This window comes from Cavia porcellus, unplaced genomic scaffold, assembly GCF_034190915.1.
Source record: "Cavia porcellus strain 051 isolate PalLab524CR breed Dunkin Hartley unplaced genomic scaffold, mCavPor4.1 scaffold_4, whole genome shotgun sequence".
NCBI classification, from domain to species: domain Eukaryota; kingdom Metazoa; phylum Chordata; class Mammalia; order Rodentia; family Caviidae; genus Cavia; species Cavia porcellus.
The window spans coordinates 19,671,793-19,692,540 of NW_026947487.1; the positions used below are offsets into that span (position 1 = coordinate 19,671,793).

The window sequence follows — 20,748 nt, forward strand, 5'->3', positions numbered from 1 at the left end:
TACAGAATAACATATTTTTAGTGGTTAGAATAATTATAAGTAGCCATATTACACCCACTACCAATGAAACCCTCTATCTTTTAATCTAGAGCACTGATTTCTTTTGTCAGTAAATAAATACTTGATTCCATAACAGCCACAATCTTACCATTAGAGTGTTCTTTTTACACAGTTAAAATTTAATAAGCACATTCTAGTGACCTGAAAGGGCAAAACAGAGTTTTCTACTACTTAAAACACTGCAAAATGGTCTCAGTGTCCTTATTCTAGTCTAGTCAACAGAACACAAACTATAATATGTGTCAAAATACTTCTCTACAATTACTTTTGAATTCAAACTTGAAAATAAAAGTGATCAATGAATTCCTACTGAATGACTGAATAAATAACAACAATAATTGTTTTCCTGAACTGTTAACAGTGATGTTACTTCTGAAATAGTAAAGCACCATTACTACTGAGCTGATTAAAAGTTCACGATTTCTACAGCCACATCAGTACATTTATTTAATGAACTGCTTGTGAAAACCTTGGTTTTATACAAAAATTTAGAAAGAAGAAATTTACAGAAACCTTACTTTCTTTGTAAAGTAAGTATTTTTTAAAATATTAACAATTTCTGTGTGACAACCAGAATTAGTAATAATTGCTTCAAGGATCAATGATGATTCTTAAACTAGTAGGCGAAAGTTTGATGAATGGAATAACAAAAGGCATGAATCACTTAAAATATTTCCTCACACAATATTTAGTATATTCAAATATTAAAAAAAGTAACATTGTAGTGCAAAAACATGTAGTCACCACCTTAACAAAATAATAAATTTATCATCAGTAATACAAAGATCATTCACTAGGAAATGATTCGCTGGGAAGATACCCTCTCATGGCTGTGTGATCCCTGCCAGAAATGCAAAAGCTAAAGCCAATCATGAAAACTACAAAAACAATCCAAATTCAAGAATACTGGACAAAATAAATGCTTGCACTCATCAAAATTACTAATGTACCTAAAAGAATAGACTTAAGAATTATCCTAATTTCTTTAACGGAAACTAAGGGCTTGGGATTTAGCTCAGTGGCATAAGCACCAGCCTGGCAAGTGTGAGGTCCTGAGTCTGATCCCTGGTGCTGAAAGAAACTAAGGGAACAGCATAAAAAATTGCGTGGTGTATAATTAATGCATTAGTGTTTGAAACTAGAAAGAAAATCATGTGTTATTAATGTGAAAATTGGTTAAATTTAAACTAAACCTAAAGTTTAGATAATTATGTGCTTATTTTTAAATAATCATTATTTTGAGGTTATGCAACATAATTGTCTTGCTTGCAGAATATAAACAAGGAAATATTGACAGTAAAGAAGTCTTATGTCCAAGAAAGGAGGCACTGTTAAAATTTTTCCTAATAACAATATCTTTGTCAAACACTGATTGATTGATTGATTGATTGATTGACTGATTGACTGGGTGAATTTGAATGACAAGTATGTAAGGTCTGTGTGTGTTAAGGTTAGAAATTTTCTGCTAATCTAAAATTATAGTTAATTATACATTAAAAACAAATGTGTGTATATTTGAATACATACATGCACACTTGTGTATGTGTCCATATTTGCTTATATTTCCACTTAAACAATTAGGGTAGTTAAAGGACATGACCATTTTTTTGCAAATATACAAAATATATGAATATTAATAAAATAACATGATATATAACAAAATTGTTATAAATCTTCCCCAGTCCTTTGTTTCTCTTATTTCCTTTCAGCACATCATAAACTTATGATGATAGTAATTATTGTAAAACCTCTGACGTATTAGAAGCTGAATTTTCCCAATCCAGAAAGTTATTGATGGTTTGGGATAGTTATTAAATGATACTTTTTATCACTAATAAATCACCATTGTTTCATTAAATTGAGAAATTAGAAATAAATCAAATATTACATGTAACATTATGTATAACTATATAATCGCTAATTGTAATTGATTTTTATTTATAATCCTAGCATATACAATTCTTCACACTTTATACTGATACTCAGTACTATACAGATTTAACAAGTTTTGCCTGTTGCAAACTTTTTTCATAACATAATGAGATACTTTCAAAAAATATTTTCTGTTAGGAAGATATTCTTAGCAACGAACTAATTCCAATAAATTTTGTGCAATTAGTTAAAATTTATTCTATGAATGATTTTGTAATGTAATAAATATGCTACAAAATAATATATCAGCTTTGTGTACCAAGATAATCTCTTAAAATGAGTCTATTTTGCTGAAAAGATGTTCAATTCTTAATACAGACAAAACAAACAACTTTCTAAAGAATAGCTTCTTAACTCTAAATTTTTTATCTATGGGGACCAAAATACATGTAAAAATGTGATAAAAAAAAAACATTATTCTTCCTTTAAGTTTTTAGTAACATATAACAGTACGTAATATTAATGACTAAATTCTAAAATCTAGCCAGTTAAAAGTTTTTTAATTCATGGATCATGTGAATGATGATATATCTTTATCTATTTATCATTTTAATCTACTGCCTTGAATTCGATTTCTTTTATTCCTCTTCATGGAAATCTTCATTACTGCAATGATGAATCTTTAAACTTGGTGAATTACAAAAATGAAGAAATGGGACTGAAGGAATAAAGTTGAATTATCCATAAACAATACAGTCAAATGGATTTTCGAGAAGAGGTTGCTTGCTTCAGAAACTAATCTAGAAGGTTACTTACATTTTCTAACTGTTTCATAGCTCAACTGTTTATATGTAGCATCAAAGACAGAAAGTTTCTATCAGAACCTGTTAATGTCATATCATACTTCACCATATTCCAAACCGGGAAACATAATTTTGAGAGATGGCTATTGCTACACAGCTTCGGAACCTGTTATAGCCGAGAGATCTATTTGGAACGAGGGCATTTTGATTAGAAAAGCCAGCTGCACCTAATAAAGTGTGAAACGGTGACAAGTAGAAGCATGAGACCTACGGATTCTGTCTGAAGAGCTCTCAGTCCGTGCTGGGGAGCTGGACACGCTGCTGCTGCGATGTGAGGAGGGGTGACTGCCGGGCCTTCTACCCTCCTCCAGAGAGGGCGCGGGAGAGGGGCTATCGGGAACGCGCTCCTGCACCACCGTGGAGAGGAGGAGGAAAAACAAAACGTGAATTCAGTGGGTCGTGCTTAACAGATCTTATTTTCCCTTAAACACAATAATTACTGTGAACAGAAAACAACATTTCACCAGACTTACACTGTACTAAAAAAATATATTTCATTTTAAGCAAAACTTAAACCAGCTAACTTTAAATTCTTCAATGCACTGATCATCTGACTCAATTTTTTTTTTTTTTTGGCACAATAGGGAGGAAATGAGTATGAAACTGGGTTAATAGGTAAGCTTCACTGTGGTCATGGTAGAGGTCAGTCTACTCTTTGGAGCAAAAATGAGCCTGAAAAAGACAACCAAAAGCAACCACGAAGAACTTATAGAACGTGAAGAATCAACGGAACAAAGTAAGGCTCAGTTTTACATACGCATTTGTTTGAAGAAATTTTAAAACATGGATTCTTGTTTCAGCAGACATCTGAAGATCACAACATGCAAACTATGTGACAGACATATCACATATAGCATGTGTAATACACGTAATATTAACAGGAACACCAGAGGACTTGTCAACACCTATTTCATTATGACATACTTAGGCAGTCACAATCTGAGTTATCATACGAACACATTATTTAAAATTGTAGCAATTTTCATTGATTCAAATAATTTCAGAGTACCTATGACCCCTATCTCCATCTGAACCAAACAAATATATTAAAGGAAAACTCACATACTATGTATTACTTGTGTTTAGAGAAAACTGATACCATATTTCCTGTACTATTGTATGTAAACACTCATATCCAGACTAAACTTCCTCCAACTAAGTTCTGTACCTTTGCCATAATAGTAACTTGCAAGTACATTATATAAATGCCTCCAGTAAACTATTATAAATGGAGCTATAAAGTTAACAATTAAAGTATAATTGGCTTGTACGGGGTTAAAGTTTCCAAAATAAAAAGTTTACTTAATAGAGAAAACAAAGAGGAGACTTAAGGCTTTGTGTGGCCAATGAGCATGGCGAAAAGGGAACTGGATAGAGCAGTTCCAGTTAATGGGGCTTCACCACTGTACTGAACCACAGGGTCAACAGCAAGTTCTTAAGAATGGCTGTGCCTGGGCTATCCACACAGAGATTCTCATTCAAGAGTGTTACAGCTGAATTCTGTCCCCAGAATAGGCTGTTGCAGTCATAATCGCCAATGGGTTCTTTTGCTTAAGACTTTAGCTACAAACTGCTGAAAGATCAAGGCTAATGTTGGGTCATATAGCAGCCAGCCAAGGAAGGCCAAGGATGACCAGGCAACACCAGAAACGTGCAGAGGCAAGGAAGGTTCTGCATAGGATCTCAGAGTGCTCATGGTTCTCTGATATCTTGACTTTTGATTTCTCAATTGAAGAAATGGGAGAGAATAATTTTTTATTGTTTTAAGTCACTCAGAGTGTGGTTGTGTCACAGTGGCCCTAGGAAACTAAGATAGTACTAGGCAAGCAGTGCCCAGGCTTTCTGAAGGTTCTGCAGGTGACTAACGTGTAATGAAAATCAAGAACCACTCATATCTTCATACCCTTTTTCAGTGCTGTTACATTACAATTAAAAATCTTTAACAGGTATCCTGAGACTTCACTTCTTCTGCAAGGCCTGACAAAATGAAAATAAGCAGAAAGAAAGGCCAAGTCCTATTCCAAAACCCATGACATAAAATGATTTTCCAACAAAATAAAAATTAATTCTGTAAAAAACTATGACAAAAGATTTCGATTATCCAACAATATTTTAAAGAGAAATAGTGCTCTGCAAAGGTACAATGTATTAAAATGTAAAAATGATAACTTTCTGAACATTAGGATCAGTTGGACTGGTCTAAACAATGGGAATCGGGTTCTTAAAGGATAATAAAAGATTCCAAAGTACAGATGTGTTATTAATATTGTACATAACCCTAGCCATTTCCTTTAATTGATAATGTGTTAAAAATTAAGAGCTCTATTTTCTACAAGTATCAAAATTGAATAGTAGTTTGATAAATATAGATATGTTTTCTCAATGCAATTCCTGTGAAAGGTTACCAATGATTATTGACTAGAGAAGAAGAGAAAAAAAGGAGGGAGACCACACTCATGATCCAAACCTGGTAATTCAAAACAAGCTTGTTCAGGAAAATGTGTGGCATGTAATGCATTTAATAGAGGATTAAAGAAAAATATCAGGCAACAGTAAAATTTGCCGATTAAAATGTTTTGAAATTTCTACAATCTTTTTGCTAGCTCAATGATTTTCCCACCATAATAAATTTCTTGCAGTGCTAATAGAAAGCATGAGAATGTTTTCTTTCTGAGATACTTAATTCATTAAAACTTAAATATTTAGTGCATAAGACTCAAGCAACAATAGTTCTGCCATTAAAAAGAATTCTTTGTCTATCTTAACATTTTCCACATAAGTATAAAAAGGTTACATTAGTCAATATATTTAATTGGGAAAGCTTCCTGTGGTGATTCCTTTAATCCATGAATGATTTACTCATTCTTTTATATAATCAAAATACTCTACAGATCACATAATAAACTAAATAAAATAAAAATAGATTAAAATCTTAATGTAAAATACATTTAAAAGCACAGCTTAACACTTAACAAAATAATGGTAAAACTGTAGTATTAGCTTTGGCTTACCTTTAACTGTAGTTATATATGTAAGAACAAAGAGCACAAAAACAATATGTAACACTTTTATTTAAAGGAATTATTTTAATTTATGCAAATTTCATGATTTAAAAGGTTAATTATTCAATTGAAACTTTCTATAAATTGAGACAACATATTCAGTCATTTCATTTAATGTATAATTTCAATCTTTGAAACATGATGTATTGTCCTTTGAAGAATTTCATTAAAGTAAAATCCATTGAGCAAGTTAAGATTTGAATACATTCTTGCACAATAAATTAATTTATTTTAACAGCTTAATTCTTTTATCATATTTATATGCTTTCCTTTCCAAAGTATTCTATAAGATGGAGAATAATGGAGATAGTAAAGAATTGCTTAGGAGAGAATCTCATAATAATTAGTGAAACAAAATAGATAATGAGTTTTATTCAGACATAATAAGAAAGAACTAGTTCAGTGTCTACAGGGAAACTATGTAAACTGGATTTATCATTTCATTTGTGTAATGCCCTTTAACCTCCAAGATGGGCTTGAAGTAGAACAGAGAGGAAGAACATTTAATTTAATACTTCAACACACTGCTTTATAGTCCTGCATCAACTCCACCAATCAATAAAACACAATCTTTTGCAATGTTCCATCTTTATAAAACTCGCCACAATAATAAATGAAAATTTAAGAGGAGTACTCTTACACTGCAAAAAGGTCATACTAATAAACTAATCGTAACAGAAGAACAATAAAGGGAAAGTTGCATTTACTGACACTGGGAAAGGCAGGAAGTACTGGTCCCTAGATGAATTCAGAACCAAAGGTGGAATTCAAAAGCAATCTACTCTAAAACTAGAAAACAGAAGTATAAACCATTTAGAATTACACACGTGTGATTAGACAGTTCAAAACTGCATGATGTCAGCTTCCTCCTTTCTATCACAAAAATATGTACTTTATCAATTAAATGTATCTTTCTCAAGAAAGTGTGATTACAACTCACTGTTCTAAAGGATAATTTATTTAGCTTTAACTTATCTTACTTTTTAATTTTTATTCTCTTTACTCTTATTAGTACTTCATTTAGAGATTCCCTCATTGAGTATAATATTGAAGTATGAATACTGACAATTCAAGTGTTAAATAAGTTATCTTGGCATTACTCTTTAATTTGTAAAGTTGAAGCTGACCAGTACTTTATTTATGTATAATCAAAACTCCTGTTTTAGGACAGCTCAGATTTGAATTTATCCTTGCAATAAATATTTGCTGAATACCCACAACCTGCCAGAATTCCATGCTCTGTTTACATGTAAGTAAAGGAAAGTGACAAAAATTATTTTCTTCTTGGTGTATGTATTGTAGACTAGAAAATGTCAGTGAAGTGTAGAATTCTTTACACTGATTTACTGTGACACTCAAATTCCCTTGCTCAGGCAAAAATGTGCAAAGAAGTTAATAGTAGAACTGGGATTTGGGATTCGGGAAAATGCTAAAAGATGTTTTTAAGAAATTCAATGAAAGATGCCAATCTATATGTACCTAATTCAGAGCAGGCAGTCACTATCATAAAATCCCATCATTCGAAGTCCTAAATTAAAGGTACAAAGAACATTTCAATGCTTTTTAAATTTGTTTTGATGATGAAACTCAAGAAATACTCAGCAATGTGAAATTAGTAGATAGCCGCAGTGTAATATTAAATAACTTTATTCTCCAATTGTCTTTTTGAACATATTCAGTAGTGTAAAGGGGTGACATTTTCTTCACATTTCTATGATAATTCAGGTGGGCTTATAACTTTTAGGATACTATTTGGTAATGTAAAACTGCCTGTGGCAGCAAAACATAATCTTGACTCAGGAGATATAATTCAATCATATGAAGTACTAACATGTTAAAAGATAGGATTGCTTGCTTTCCCACAATCAATAGAAGAAGGTAGAATAAGAGAAAAAAAAAGTGGAAAAATTTTAGCTCTGAGCTGGCCAGCTCTCTCTGCATGGCAAATATTTCCAGACAATTGGTCATCAAGGAAGGCAGAGTTTATGTCTTTTAAAGTACATTAGAAGCCCCTCACCTGCAGTTCCCTTGACAGGTGACTTCGTCTCTACACTTATTGGTCCCCAGAATTTCTTGTAGAGTTAGATTTGGAGCCCAGAATCTGCTTAATTTTGGAGCAAGACTGCCTCGTAGACGGGGACTGCTGCTTTAAGCAGGAAGGTATATCGTCTGCTTGGTTACGCTTATGATTGCAGCCTACATTCACAATCATAGCCCACATTCATCACCTCACTGATACTCAGGGTGTGGTGATATTACCATTCCTCATGCACTTACTTGTCAGATATCTATGTAATGCTTTTGTACTGAGCTACTGAGCTATCTTACAATAGTTCTGGTGCAAAAGGCAGGAGGAATACTTGTTCTCCTTTGTTTATTTCTCCTTTATCTAAACTTGTACTGGCCTTCTAAATAATCAGTTCCTTACAGTTCTCTAAAAATGAAGGATGAATTCTTTTTTTAGCATTACTAAAAACTCATGGATTTAAATATACATGATATGCTTCAATGCATTAATATATATTTAGTGGTGGTTTTGTTGTAATATATTCTTTTTCTTGTTAAGTCCCATAATTTATGTTAATACCCAAATAAACATAAAGCTTATTTAATCATTTTAATACAAGTAAAAGTTATTAAAATATTTTTCTAAAATTTATATTCAAAAGAAATTTATACATCTAAAGTTTTCTATAGTTGTCCAAGGAATAAACTATATTGTACCTAAAAAGAAACATGAGGCAGGACTGGGGATTTAGCTCAGTGGCATAAACACCTGCCTTGTAAGCATGTGGTCATAAGTTCGATCCCTGATACTGAAAAAAAAAAAAAAATAGAACATGAGGCATATAATGTTACATTATCCTAAGATTTTAATCTATCTCTGAGAATTTGGGCATCCTGGCTCTATTGTTTTACATCTTTTTACACATAAACTTCATTACAAGTAATATATTTCAAGTAATACATAAAATATTTTAAGAAACTTCCTTAAAGTACAAGGATGGAAAATAATATATTCTATTTTAATTGTTACTGTATTTAATTCTTTAAGAATTGCATAAAGTGTCTGTCTCAATCTCTCCTGTCATACATACATGCACTGGGTTAGCAAAGATCAATTAACTTGAATCATATTCCCTTCTATTTTTTTTTTTATCAGTCCCGGGGATCGAACTCACAACCACCTGCCGCAAGGCAGTGCTTATGCCACTGAGCTAAATCCCCAGCCCCTAAATTCCCTTCTTAAAGAACTTTGTAATGTGGAATGAAGGAAAGATACTTATTCAGCAGTGTAAAATAAATTCAGAATTGCCAAGTTTCTCAAATGTTACTCTATATTAGCTTTGTGGAAAACATTAAGTCTAAAAAATGCTTTGAAAAATCTACTTTGTGGGGTGTTGGTATACACCTATAATTTTATCACTCAAGAGGCTGAGGCCAGAGGATCTCTGTAGTTTGACTATACCTCATACTACACAGTGAGTTCCAGCCCAGTTTGAATTACATAGTGAGACTCTATATCTAAAAACAAACAAACAAAAAACAAAGTAAAAGAAAAAGGAAAAAGAAAGAAAAGAAAAACACTCCTACATACTATGTACTACAGATTCCCAAAACCCTTTAGTAAAATGAAGCAAAATACATTATTGTTAGGTGAACAAGACTAACCAAGAAAAAGAATAAGAGGGGCTGGAGATTTAGCTCAGCAGCATAAGCACCTGCCTTGTGAGTGTGGGGAGTTCGATCCCCAGTACCGATAAAAAAGAAAAAGAAAAAAAATACGAGAGAGAAAGGTCTCCATGTATATGCATAGGTCTCCATGTATATATATTTTATAAAACTAGCGTGAATTTCTGAAGGTCTCCATGTATATATTATATAAAACTAGCATGAATTTCTGAAAAGTTCTAGAAAAGATGACTACATAGATAATAAAACTAAAGATAGGCTAAACCCAATGTTGTTATACACAGAATCTGAATGGTTTTTATATAGTAATTTAGTTCCTATCAGTACATAGTGAGGTAATGTTGTTAGTACCACTATCATACAGAAAAAAAGAAAAGGTTAAGTAACTTGCCCATGTAAATATCTTTGAGAGGTGGCAAAACTGATATATTAATCAGAAAAATCTTGATTTTAATTCTAATTCTATGTGAACAGGAATCTTTTCCATACAATTCTTAGGATATCATTGTGAATGTATTAAAAAGTGAGAAAAATATTAATTCATTCAAGGAGAAATGGGATTACTTGATGAATGGTACCCAAAGAGAAGCAATTAATAGAATACTTTAGCCCATTAAAGAATGCTCTAATGGCAAGACAAATTGATTATTTTATTTATACTGCTTATGGCACTTAATGATTTAATGTAATAAGAGAAAATATTCTTTTAAAATTTAAAAATGATACACAAAATGACTTAGCTAATATGGAATGTTAAAACTTGACAAATAACTACAGATGCTAAATCAAGGGATTGGAATCTTTATGTGAATGAATACAAAACCCAAGTACTTGTGAATGATGAAAAAAAAAACTGTCTTAACAGAATTTTATGTTGAACAAGCTGAGTCACATTCAAACACCAAAAGAAATTTATTATTACTACAACTAAGAATTAAGACTACATTTAAGGTTTATTTCCAAATTGAGGTTTATGTTAGCTCCAATGAATATTGGTCAATTTACTTCTTAAAGTAGCATCTTATGAAGAAAACAGTGCTCTTATTTTAAAAAAAAGTCAACCACATTTTTCTTCTAAGAAAATATTTGAAAGTTACGATGAGTTATTGAGCTGAAAATTTTAATTTGACCAATGAACATATTCCTCATTCCTATATTTGCTAAAAATATCATAGGCATCCTACAATGCCTTAAATATATAAAAGTGGTAGGGGATTACATAGTAATGATTTATCCAGTACAAGAGACGCTAGATTACTTAACAAAATACCTCAAGTCTCTGTTGTTTCAAGTACTAGGAATCTAAACAGTAAAAATACTTGGGCACCACTGATTTATAAAAGACTAAAAGTCTATAATAATTTTATATTTAGCTAGTAGGGATTTAAATAGAAATTATTATTGGTTAAAGAGCACCACATGTCTATTTTTCCTCAAAATTATACTACAAAAGTATTTCCATCAATTTAACACAGTCATAGAATGTCTAAATTCAACTTTACAGACATCTGTTGGAAACTTGCATTTAAAACAAACAACTGGTGACGCAGGTACTGTTACAGGTAGCTAAATTAGGATGAAATTAATAGGCAGTCAAGTGGGGACAGCCCCTCGGGGAAGCTGGTGCAGATAAGACATGTCACAACTATGGCTAGAGGCACATCTAATCTCAAGGCAAAACCAGATTAGAGTCACAATTGCCAGCCTGGATTAGTTCTTTAAAGGATGAATGGGAATTTGACATTAGTCTTTAATTTTTGTTGCCCAGTCTATTAAATCCATATGTGCATCAGACATCTGAATGGTTGACCAGATACCTGCACCCATTCCTTCTCCAAAATGTTCCTGTGTTAAGGATTATAGATGACCCAAGATTAATGATATCAGCCCCATACCCTAGCTACATGATCCATTTCTCTATTGGATCAATATCATCTAAGTACTGAAATTTGTAACATTACTAGTTGACTATAGTTTGACCCATGATGTATCCACATTGTAGCTGTCTTCTATAAACTATCCCTGAAAAGGGCCTCAGGGGCAGTTCACTCGGAACCCTCCTGTTTCTCAGGAGCTGTTCCTATTTCCCAATAAACCCTTCCTACTCTTCACCTCCATTGTCCTTTGGAATTAATTCTTCAATTGCAAGGGACATGAACTCCACACATTTGACATATAGAAGATTGGGAATTATACTTCTCCTATGTCAGTACAATAACAATATCATGATAATATGGTCATCATTTCTCTAATTTTTCTTATCTTAGTACATTTAATTTTAACACTAAAATCTCAGTATTCATTCCGTTTATCTGAAACTGTTGTGTTTGAGAGTTCCTTTGAGCTGCTTCAATTACTCGAAAATCTAAAATGGATTTCAATCAATCAGAAGTCTAATACACTGATCAACAAACTTCTCTACAGAGGGACAGATAAAAAAGTTTGACTCAATTATGTCTTATGGTTCCTTGCATAAAACATGTAAATTTTTATGTTAAAAAAGATTTTTTATGGGTTCTAACATTTGAATATCATATGATACCATGTGTTAGGAAATACACTTCTCATTTTTTCCATCACTTAAAAATAAGAAACCATTTGTAATTCATGAGCCCTATACAAAAAATTGTGGCCGGAGTTCACTCAAAGGAAGCATCTTTTCAGTAAAATCCCTGTTGTGTTTCATGTGCTGTTGTGAATACAGTCATAGAAAGTACTGGAGCATTTTTATTGCATAGAAACTGGTAACAAAAACAGTATGTTTAGAATATACATTTCCGAGTTCTGTTTTTGCTTCTCTTTTGCACTACATACTTTTATTGCCTTTCATATTTAGGTTGAGTTCTACTCTTAGAAAAGGTTAGGGTTAGGGTTAGGTATATTCTAACACAGGAACTTCCTTCACTTTTCAATTATCTCCACAGAAGCTATTTCTTCTGTTACAGGTGCAATTCCTCTTGAGTATTTAGTATTTCACTTTCAATTGGCCTTCAAATTTAGAAATTTCTCAGACAAGCACTATTCTAATTGCCCATATGGGTCAAAACTGTTTAATATTACATAACAAGTGTTTTCTTTGGGAAAATAAAAACTTTTTTCAAACTATATTTAATTAGTGTCATGGTTTATGTCAGTGGCCCCCAAGCCTCATGCAATTAAGGCCTCCACCAAATCTAGCCCTTGTGATTGGTTCATTGTCTGGTGCTCAGATTGGTGGTGTGAGTGCCACACCCACCGAGTGGTGGACAGGATATTCTGTAAGGGTGGGAAGAGCATGTGTTTCTCTCTCTCTCTTGCCAGTTTCTGCCTTGTTGTTTGCGGCTGCCATGAACTGTGGCCTATCATGCCATGCTGCCTTGGAGCGAAAGCTCTAAGAACTATAAGAAATAATCCTTTCCTTCCTTCATTTTGGATATCAGGTATTTTGTCCCAGCAACAAGTAAAAAGTAGGTAAGACAATCAGCGTATATCATGTATGTATGTTTAACTCTGTGCTGTGAAGTCTACTAATAGAAACAAGTTAGGTGGGTCACTTTATTGACTTGTTTTCCTAAATATTCAGAACATCATACAGAATGTTTCTCAACCTTAGTTTTCGGTGCTAATCACCTGATTTTTCTGAGGTGTTGGGGATATTTTTAATAAGAAGCTAAGACCTCCTGTGAATCAGTACCGTCTGTGGGCTGACTAGGGGAGAGCCAGATACCAGCCTCTTTTTGCACATGGGCAGGGAGACAAGAAGAGCCAACATTTGTTCCTTCTCCTCTTCACTAAGCAACCAGCTGATCTGGAGAAACATAGGCTGCAATGATAGCTAATGAGGTAAAATACAGCTTACTGTTTGTCGTGTTTAGTGTTTCACTAATACTGCAGACCTAAAGCTGGTAGTATATTCAGAGGATGACAATACACTGTGTAGCATATACGGGAGACAGCCTTCTGAATGTGGTGGCCCTTGTTAATTCCCTATTATCTTGTTTTGAAATCCTGTATAATTCTCATTGTTTTGTTTGGCTGGGGTTTTTTTTTTTCCTGTTTTATCTTGTTTGATTTTATTGTATCTGATGGGATGAGCAGCTGTTTCAAAGATGACAAGATGTATTATGGTAGCCATTTTGGATTTACTATTACCTTGAAGTCCTGTATTGCATTCATTCTATTATTATTATCATTATTCTGTTTCTGTTTTGTTTTATTTTACTATGTCTGAAAGTATGGGCAGCTATTTTGAAGATTACAAGAGGTACTGTGGTAACTATTGTTGATTTCCTATTATCTTGTTTTGAAATCCTGTGCCACTTACAGTCTTGTTTTGATTAGCTTTCTTCTATTTTATTTTGCTTGGTTGTATTCTCCCTAACATAAAATGAAAAAAATAAATATCTAAAAGTTTTACAATTGTCTCACGTATCTGATAAAAGTGTTTACTTTCTGTCATCCTTATTGTCTGTGTTAAATTTGATGCTATAAGGAGAGCCTGTCTCACAAGAAAGAGAACTAAGATGCAAATGGGCCTTTAAGTACTTCCACAATAATCAACTGAACTTTGCTTTGATATGGCCAATAGAAACTATCAACTTTTACCTTCTATAACCATTCTCAACGAAAGCAATCATTTCCTATTTAACTGCTACTATTGCCATCAACACTACTACCACATTCAAAACCCAGAACTTCTTTAATCCATCTGAAACCAAATTTCTGAGTAGTTTTGTCCTAAGAAATCGTAAATCCTAAGAAATTTCATTCCTTTGGGGAGTTGTCCTTGTAAAATTATTTTCCCCCCTGGTTTTTACCCTTTAATGGGTTTTTTTCTTCTCCTTGATCTTTTTTACTTCTCGAAGTCTCCCTTGCACTTAGCATTCTAGAAAAGCCCCAGCTAAACAGTGAAGATGCTAACTGCTAAGTAATCATGTTTACAGAATCACAATGTCTGGTGAACTTTAAAATGGCCCTCAGTAGTCTCTAGTTCTATCTACCAACTAATACAAACATGTAAGCTGCTGTGAAATTCAACTTTCAGAAAACTAGTAGGTCTGTTTAAAAAGAAAGTTAGAAGATAGCTCGAGGAGGTTGAGGCTGTTGTAATGCCACAGAGAATGAAAATGAAGACACCCAGCATGGATGACATACCGCACACTTAACACAAACCTTTCCTTTCTACTCCTCTATTCCCTGCTTATAAAAACCTTTTGGACCCCTGAGTCTCCCAAGATGGATGTCCTAGGATGATGTCACCTTCATCATCTTCAGGCCCTGCTCTTGAGTGCATCTGATTCTTTTCTATCAACTCTTGTCTCCTAAATTCTAGCCACTGAGTAGTGAGCAGCAAAGACCAGGTTTAGAAAAAAAGATAAGAAAGTAGAATGTCGCTATTACTTATTACGAGTTGGTACACATTTTAAGAAAAAAAAGCCCCCTTACTTTCTTATTCTTTCTTGTTCTTTCTTTTTCTCTGTTTCTTCCTAAACTTGCACTGTTCCACTCCTAAACTTAATCTAAGAAATTATAAAACTATTGCTGACTTTTTAATATCCTATCCGGGATGGTTTTCTGAAGACTATAGAGGGAAATCAACTTCTTTCTTCTATTTATCTAAACATAACCAACCAAGGATTTACTAAAAAAGAACTTCACTATATATTTTAATATAACATAAACATTTTATAATATATTTATATTGAAAAATAAAACAAATCAAGTCTCCTGATGTACCTGGGGTTTTGAGTCCAGGAGCACAGAAGTTACAACTTATATTCAAATTACGTAGAGGTCACAACTAAGACACCCATTATAATTTTAAACTACTCAAATCCAAATTTGTGTCATATTTTTGCTTTATTTATCAATGTAAAGCTCATCTAAATTAAAGATTAAAAGTTGAAAGTGAAAATGATATAACATTGTGAGATAATTATCATTGTTATTAGCAATTTTTAAATTGTAAATAATCACATTTTATGATTGCTACTTAGTACTTGTTAAAATTTTGGTAAAGTGCTTTTTAACCACAGTGACAGGAACATTTAGGAGTTTTTATTTCCTCAAATGAAATCTAGCTAACTTCAATTAGTGAGATAGATAAAAATGTTTAATTCTCAAGAAATATCATAAATTGAATAATGTAGTGATACCTTGAATAACAAATCATCTGGTAACAATGGAAGCTTTTAAAGTCATTCAGAATATAAATGAGTTTTAAAACTTTTCCTTATCAGTTGTTTGCCACTCACTGGCATTCTTTCAGGTAGAGGTCTCTTAGCAGTGGGATCTGGGTCTTCTGTACTGTGTTTTGTTATTTGCTTCCTCTGGTAATTATACTTCAGAAAATGATATAAGAGATGATACATCTTTGTTTACAGAATCACTATTATAAGAGAAATTCCTGCATGCATATTAATTTGCATTCTATATGAATAATACCTAGAACTTCAATGCAAGATGTGTTACATTTACTAATCTGAGTTCAAGCCTGTTACATTCAGAAAAAGCAGATAATGATTATGCCAGATGAGGTATTTTTTACTCAGTTTAGAATCTGAAAATTATTCTGAATGATCTTTTTCGATAGTTCTCACTCAATCTGACAAAGGCAGTTAAAAATCATTTAAATTTAAACAAACATTATAAAATTATATGTACATGTGTATTGGATTATATATATATAACTAAATGGATATATATGAGAGTGAGAGAAAGGAGGTAAAATTGTATACATTATATACATGTACATATATATAAAATATACATGTATATATTATATGCATATATGAAAACATGGCATTCTGTCATATATATATGCACACATATCACACATACACACATATAGTCATATATGACATTTGTATAGCTATAGTGTTACTTGCAATTTATAATGTATTCCCAAATTACAATTCAATCTTTTTACTTAATATAGGTCTTATATGCACAATGTATTACCCATTTTTCAGATGCTATATACAATCAGAAAGACCTGAGTTATATGCCATAGTGACACAACTCATAAATTTAACCACTATGAAGTCTGATAAGCACACATGGCAACGCGGGGTCATAGCTCAGTGGTAGAGCATTTGATTACACATATAAGTACATAACATTACATGTAATAAGACACACAATTTTAGTTATATCATTTAATGTTCTACGTTATTTCTCTTGAGGGGACTTGAAATAACCCTAGCCTGTCTAAATATTACCTCTGGGGCTATCTACTGAAGGTGATTTTTCTCATAATTTGTTTATCATCACTTATATTACAAATGAGGCTTACTTATAGAAAAAGAAAAATGGATTCTCACAACGTGAGAAACAATTACCTTAATAACAGAGGTCTCCACTCTGGATGGAGGAGTCTGAACTTGTGCTGCTGCCGCCATATTTGCAATGGTGCTAAGGTGGTTCATCTGGCTCATTGCCATGGTGACAGATGCTGGAGGTAGGCTGACAGGAATTAGAGGGTGAGGCATCATCATAAAAGGAAGTTCCAGTCCTATAAAAAATACACAAAAAGCATCATTACTCTGTTTCAAGTGAAACTAGGAAGCATGGTATATCTCACTTATTAAAATTACTATAGACAAACTATTTAAAAATTAAAAAATAAAAATATTTTAATAATCACAACCTAAAATATTCTTCCTATTTGTATGCAATAACACCCATTCACCACTTAGGGAAATTAAACCTACAGCTAACTAACTTGGTGCCATGGTTTATCATACCCCCACTCTGCATGTTTTTAAACACATGATCAATTCTTCACTATATCATTCCTCTGATTAGTCTAAATTCTTGTTTAAAAAATTAGAGTTTTACTTAACTTATCATGATTAGTTGTCTCAACATAGCACATCCATGTATTAGGTTCTATTTTACTGTCTGACAATAAAAAGTAAATTTTTGAAAACTATCATTTTTAGTGCTAAACAAATGCCATCGTACCATTTGGCAGCAGGTGTCTGTGCCGGAGATGGTTGAGAGGATGACTAACTGCAAGGCTATGCGCTCCAGGCATGCGGGGGTGGGTAACAGAGGCCTGAGATCCCTGAGGTGGGGCAGAGTGCAGTGTTTCCTTATCCCAAGAACCATCACTGCTGCCTGTGGGAATGAATATAAATTACTTGGATACAGTATTATCCCAAATCTTCCAATGACTAACTTGAAATGAGGTTTTAAAAAGTAGATCACATTTGGATACTGACAAACAGATTTCTAGGGAATGAGCTAAAGGAAACAAATATCCCCTGAACTGCACTTTCTCCTTGTTTATTTCTTAGATAAGATCGCAAGTCTTTGGCAAAGAATATTTCTGCAACGTTGAACCTACTTGTGGAGTCCAATTGTGTTTGACTCCCTAGCTTAATGTTAGATGGGCTCTGTTACATAATTAGATAATGACTTCTTGGAACTGAAATATACTGATGGTTAAAATGCAAAGTTATCCTAGTAGTCAATCATATGCTAGTGATCACTTAAAGTGTTTAATTTTACCACAAATGCTAAAAATGAAATCAGTAAGGACTTAATTTGGTCCAACACTAGACAGAGAACACCAAAGATCACTTTATGAAATACAATTGCAAAGCAAAATATGTAATGTGTATGAATAACCACATGGATTTCCAAATAAAGAGAAACTAATTTATTATTATTATTAAATTACCACTGTCAAAGTCAAAATCATCCCTTTGAAGGCGTGTATATTTTTTAATATTGGTGGCAATGTCTTTGATTTAACTAGATCCTGAAACACTTTAGTAGGATACTTCTCAGAAAATGTTTATAGAACATTTTGATTTAGATACATCCTCAAATTAAGTTAAATCAACATTAATTTATTCTGCAACAGAATCTACTGAATATAAAAACCATCCATTTTAAAATTCTATAATATCCCTGTTAGTTTATAATTTCCTTCTTTTCCTAAGAATTTGAAGAAGTAAAAGAAGGCAGAGGAAGAGGAGGAAATGAAGGAGGACAAAAAAAAAAATAAGAAACCATATTCTTAAAGAATATGAATGGAAACAGCAAAGTTGGTAAAACTCCAGTGTAATGCGTTAGCTCCACTAAAAGCCTCATTGTAAAATCTCAGCAACATAGTTTTTAATGAAGAATACTTAGGTAGTGCTATGATTTTTTCCCATTTACTTCATGAAGACAGTTAAGGTTCAATATAAATTCAAACTCATTAGCTCAATACTGTCTGGATCTTAGAGTAAATTGTTCAGAAGTGGGTAATGAAAACTCAATTCACATTCTTCAGCAATCAAACAAAGCAATTTTATTAAACAATGAAAAAATCAATTAAAGTGGATATCTTTATTATCTTTATTATTTTATAAGAAACCATGACAGCTTTTGGGCTAAAAAAAAGTTTATAGCTTCATACAGAAATGACTCACATAAAAGAAATTTCTGTAGTCTGCTTCTGTACTGTAATAATAATTTACCAGTTCATAAACCTCACTTTTCTACTCATAATTTTTTTGGATGTTACCACCAGCCAAATACCCAAAAACTATACACATGTGAATTTTTCAAATGTGTACTGTCTAAATAATGTTATGATAAATGATTTTAGATATGAAGTTACACTGCCTTTATTTATTTATTTATTTATTTATTTATTTATTATTTAGGTATCAGCCATCAAACTCAGGGCCTTAGGCTTGCTAGACAGATGATGTATCACTAAGCCACATTTGGGCCCTTTTTTTTTCCTTTTTTCTTTTTTGCACCATGAATCAAACTCATGACCTCTCACTTGCCAGGCAGGCACTGTACCGCTGATCCCTGTTCCTACACTGCCTCTATCAGTGTACAAGCATTTTTATTATATATTTCATCTATACAAGATGTAAAATTTGATACATAAATTTAAGATATAAAATATGACCCTGAAACTAATTAAACAATGTTAAAAACATGATATAGAAAGTGGTACTCATTTCATTTCTCATTTGTATCAAGATGTCTGTCCTTTTTGTACAGATAAATATCAATCATCCACACATAAATTTTCCACAGCAACTTCTTAATACTAGATTAGATTGCTCACTGCATTAAAAAGCTCCCAGTAATCTCTACCAATCATCATTTTTTAAATATGATGTTAGCTCATTTGAGTAATAAATAGATTAAACAATTAAGAAACTAAGTCTGATGAAAAATACACGCTATATAACAAAGTCAGCCATAAGTTATTTTTGCATTATTTATAATATTCTCCTATTATCATGAGTAAACAAGAAATGAATATAGACTATCCAGAAACAGACATGCCCATAACATTTGTAAATTTGCAAGTTCAACTGCTTTGATTTAAGATTGTTTGCTATTACAATTGCATGAGTACAAGACATGGCAGTAGATTCAATACGTAACAAAATTTCTAATATTGGTAAAAGAACATGAAAAAGAACAGATAAATATAACCTCATCAATTCTTGTAGCACCACACAGGTTCTTTGACTTTGCAGTAGAATAAAAAGATAAATCTGAAAAAGTGCTAATATCTTCTGAGGATACATTCTATAATGGAGGGTTGAAGCAGATATATCAAACTGAAATGATGACAAAAAGATAAAATGGTGGAGGAAAATAGTCACAAGTTCTTGGATAGATGTAAAGCACCACGTCGCTGGTAATTTAGAATGCATGATCATATTTTAATGGTAGGAGGTGGGATCAGGGCAAAAGGGACCTCTCAGACATAGCCCTAACACAGGCAGTGGAGAAGCACTGTCTAGAGAACCCTGTGGGTATCCGTAGCTCTGAGCTGTGAACAGCAGAACACACAAGTGATTGAAAGACAACCAAAATTATCCTCAGAGACAAACAAAAGTATCTCAAGATACAGTTTAACAAACACTTAAGCATGTAAACACTAGGTATTGGAGATCTCTCTTTTAGTACCTACCCTTCCCAAAATTAAAACAATTCTAGTTCTTTATAAAGCAAATAGGCTGATACACTATCTCACTTTTTGAGGGTGCTGAGGATATTTTCCCTAGCTTGTCACCAGTTTATATTTTCACCATATTCTTGTGATGATTCAGGTTTTAAACAGAAAAACATATCCCTAAGTTTTCAGACTTAGCCTTACTGTAACAGTAACCATATTTTGAATAGCCAGAAATGATGGGTTACAATAAAAATCGTCTCCCTTTCTACTCTAATTACTGACTTCAATTATT

The 20,748-nt window shown here is 32.7% G+C and overlaps 1 protein-coding gene across 3 annotated transcripts in view; it reads right to left on the bottom strand.

Annotated features, from left to right (window-relative positions):
- The window catches only part of Dach1 (dachshund family transcription factor 1), a 390,486-nt gene that overhangs the window by 109,619 nt on the left and 260,119 nt on the right, over window positions 1–20,748 (bottom strand). For 2 of the 3 annotated variants that reach the window (XM_063246828.1, XM_013141496.3), the window contains 2 exons: window positions 16,870–17,042; window positions 3,007–3,142 (listed from right to left, as the gene is read on the bottom strand). In XM_063246828.1, the coding sequence (XP_063102898.1) occupies window positions 3,007–3,142; window positions 16,870–17,042 (309 nt within the window). Of the gene's footprint in view, window positions 1–3,006; window positions 3,143–16,869; window positions 17,043–17,494; window positions 17,651–20,748 lie in introns of all 3 variants that reach the window. The other variant, XM_003477566.4, reaches the window with a different exon arrangement.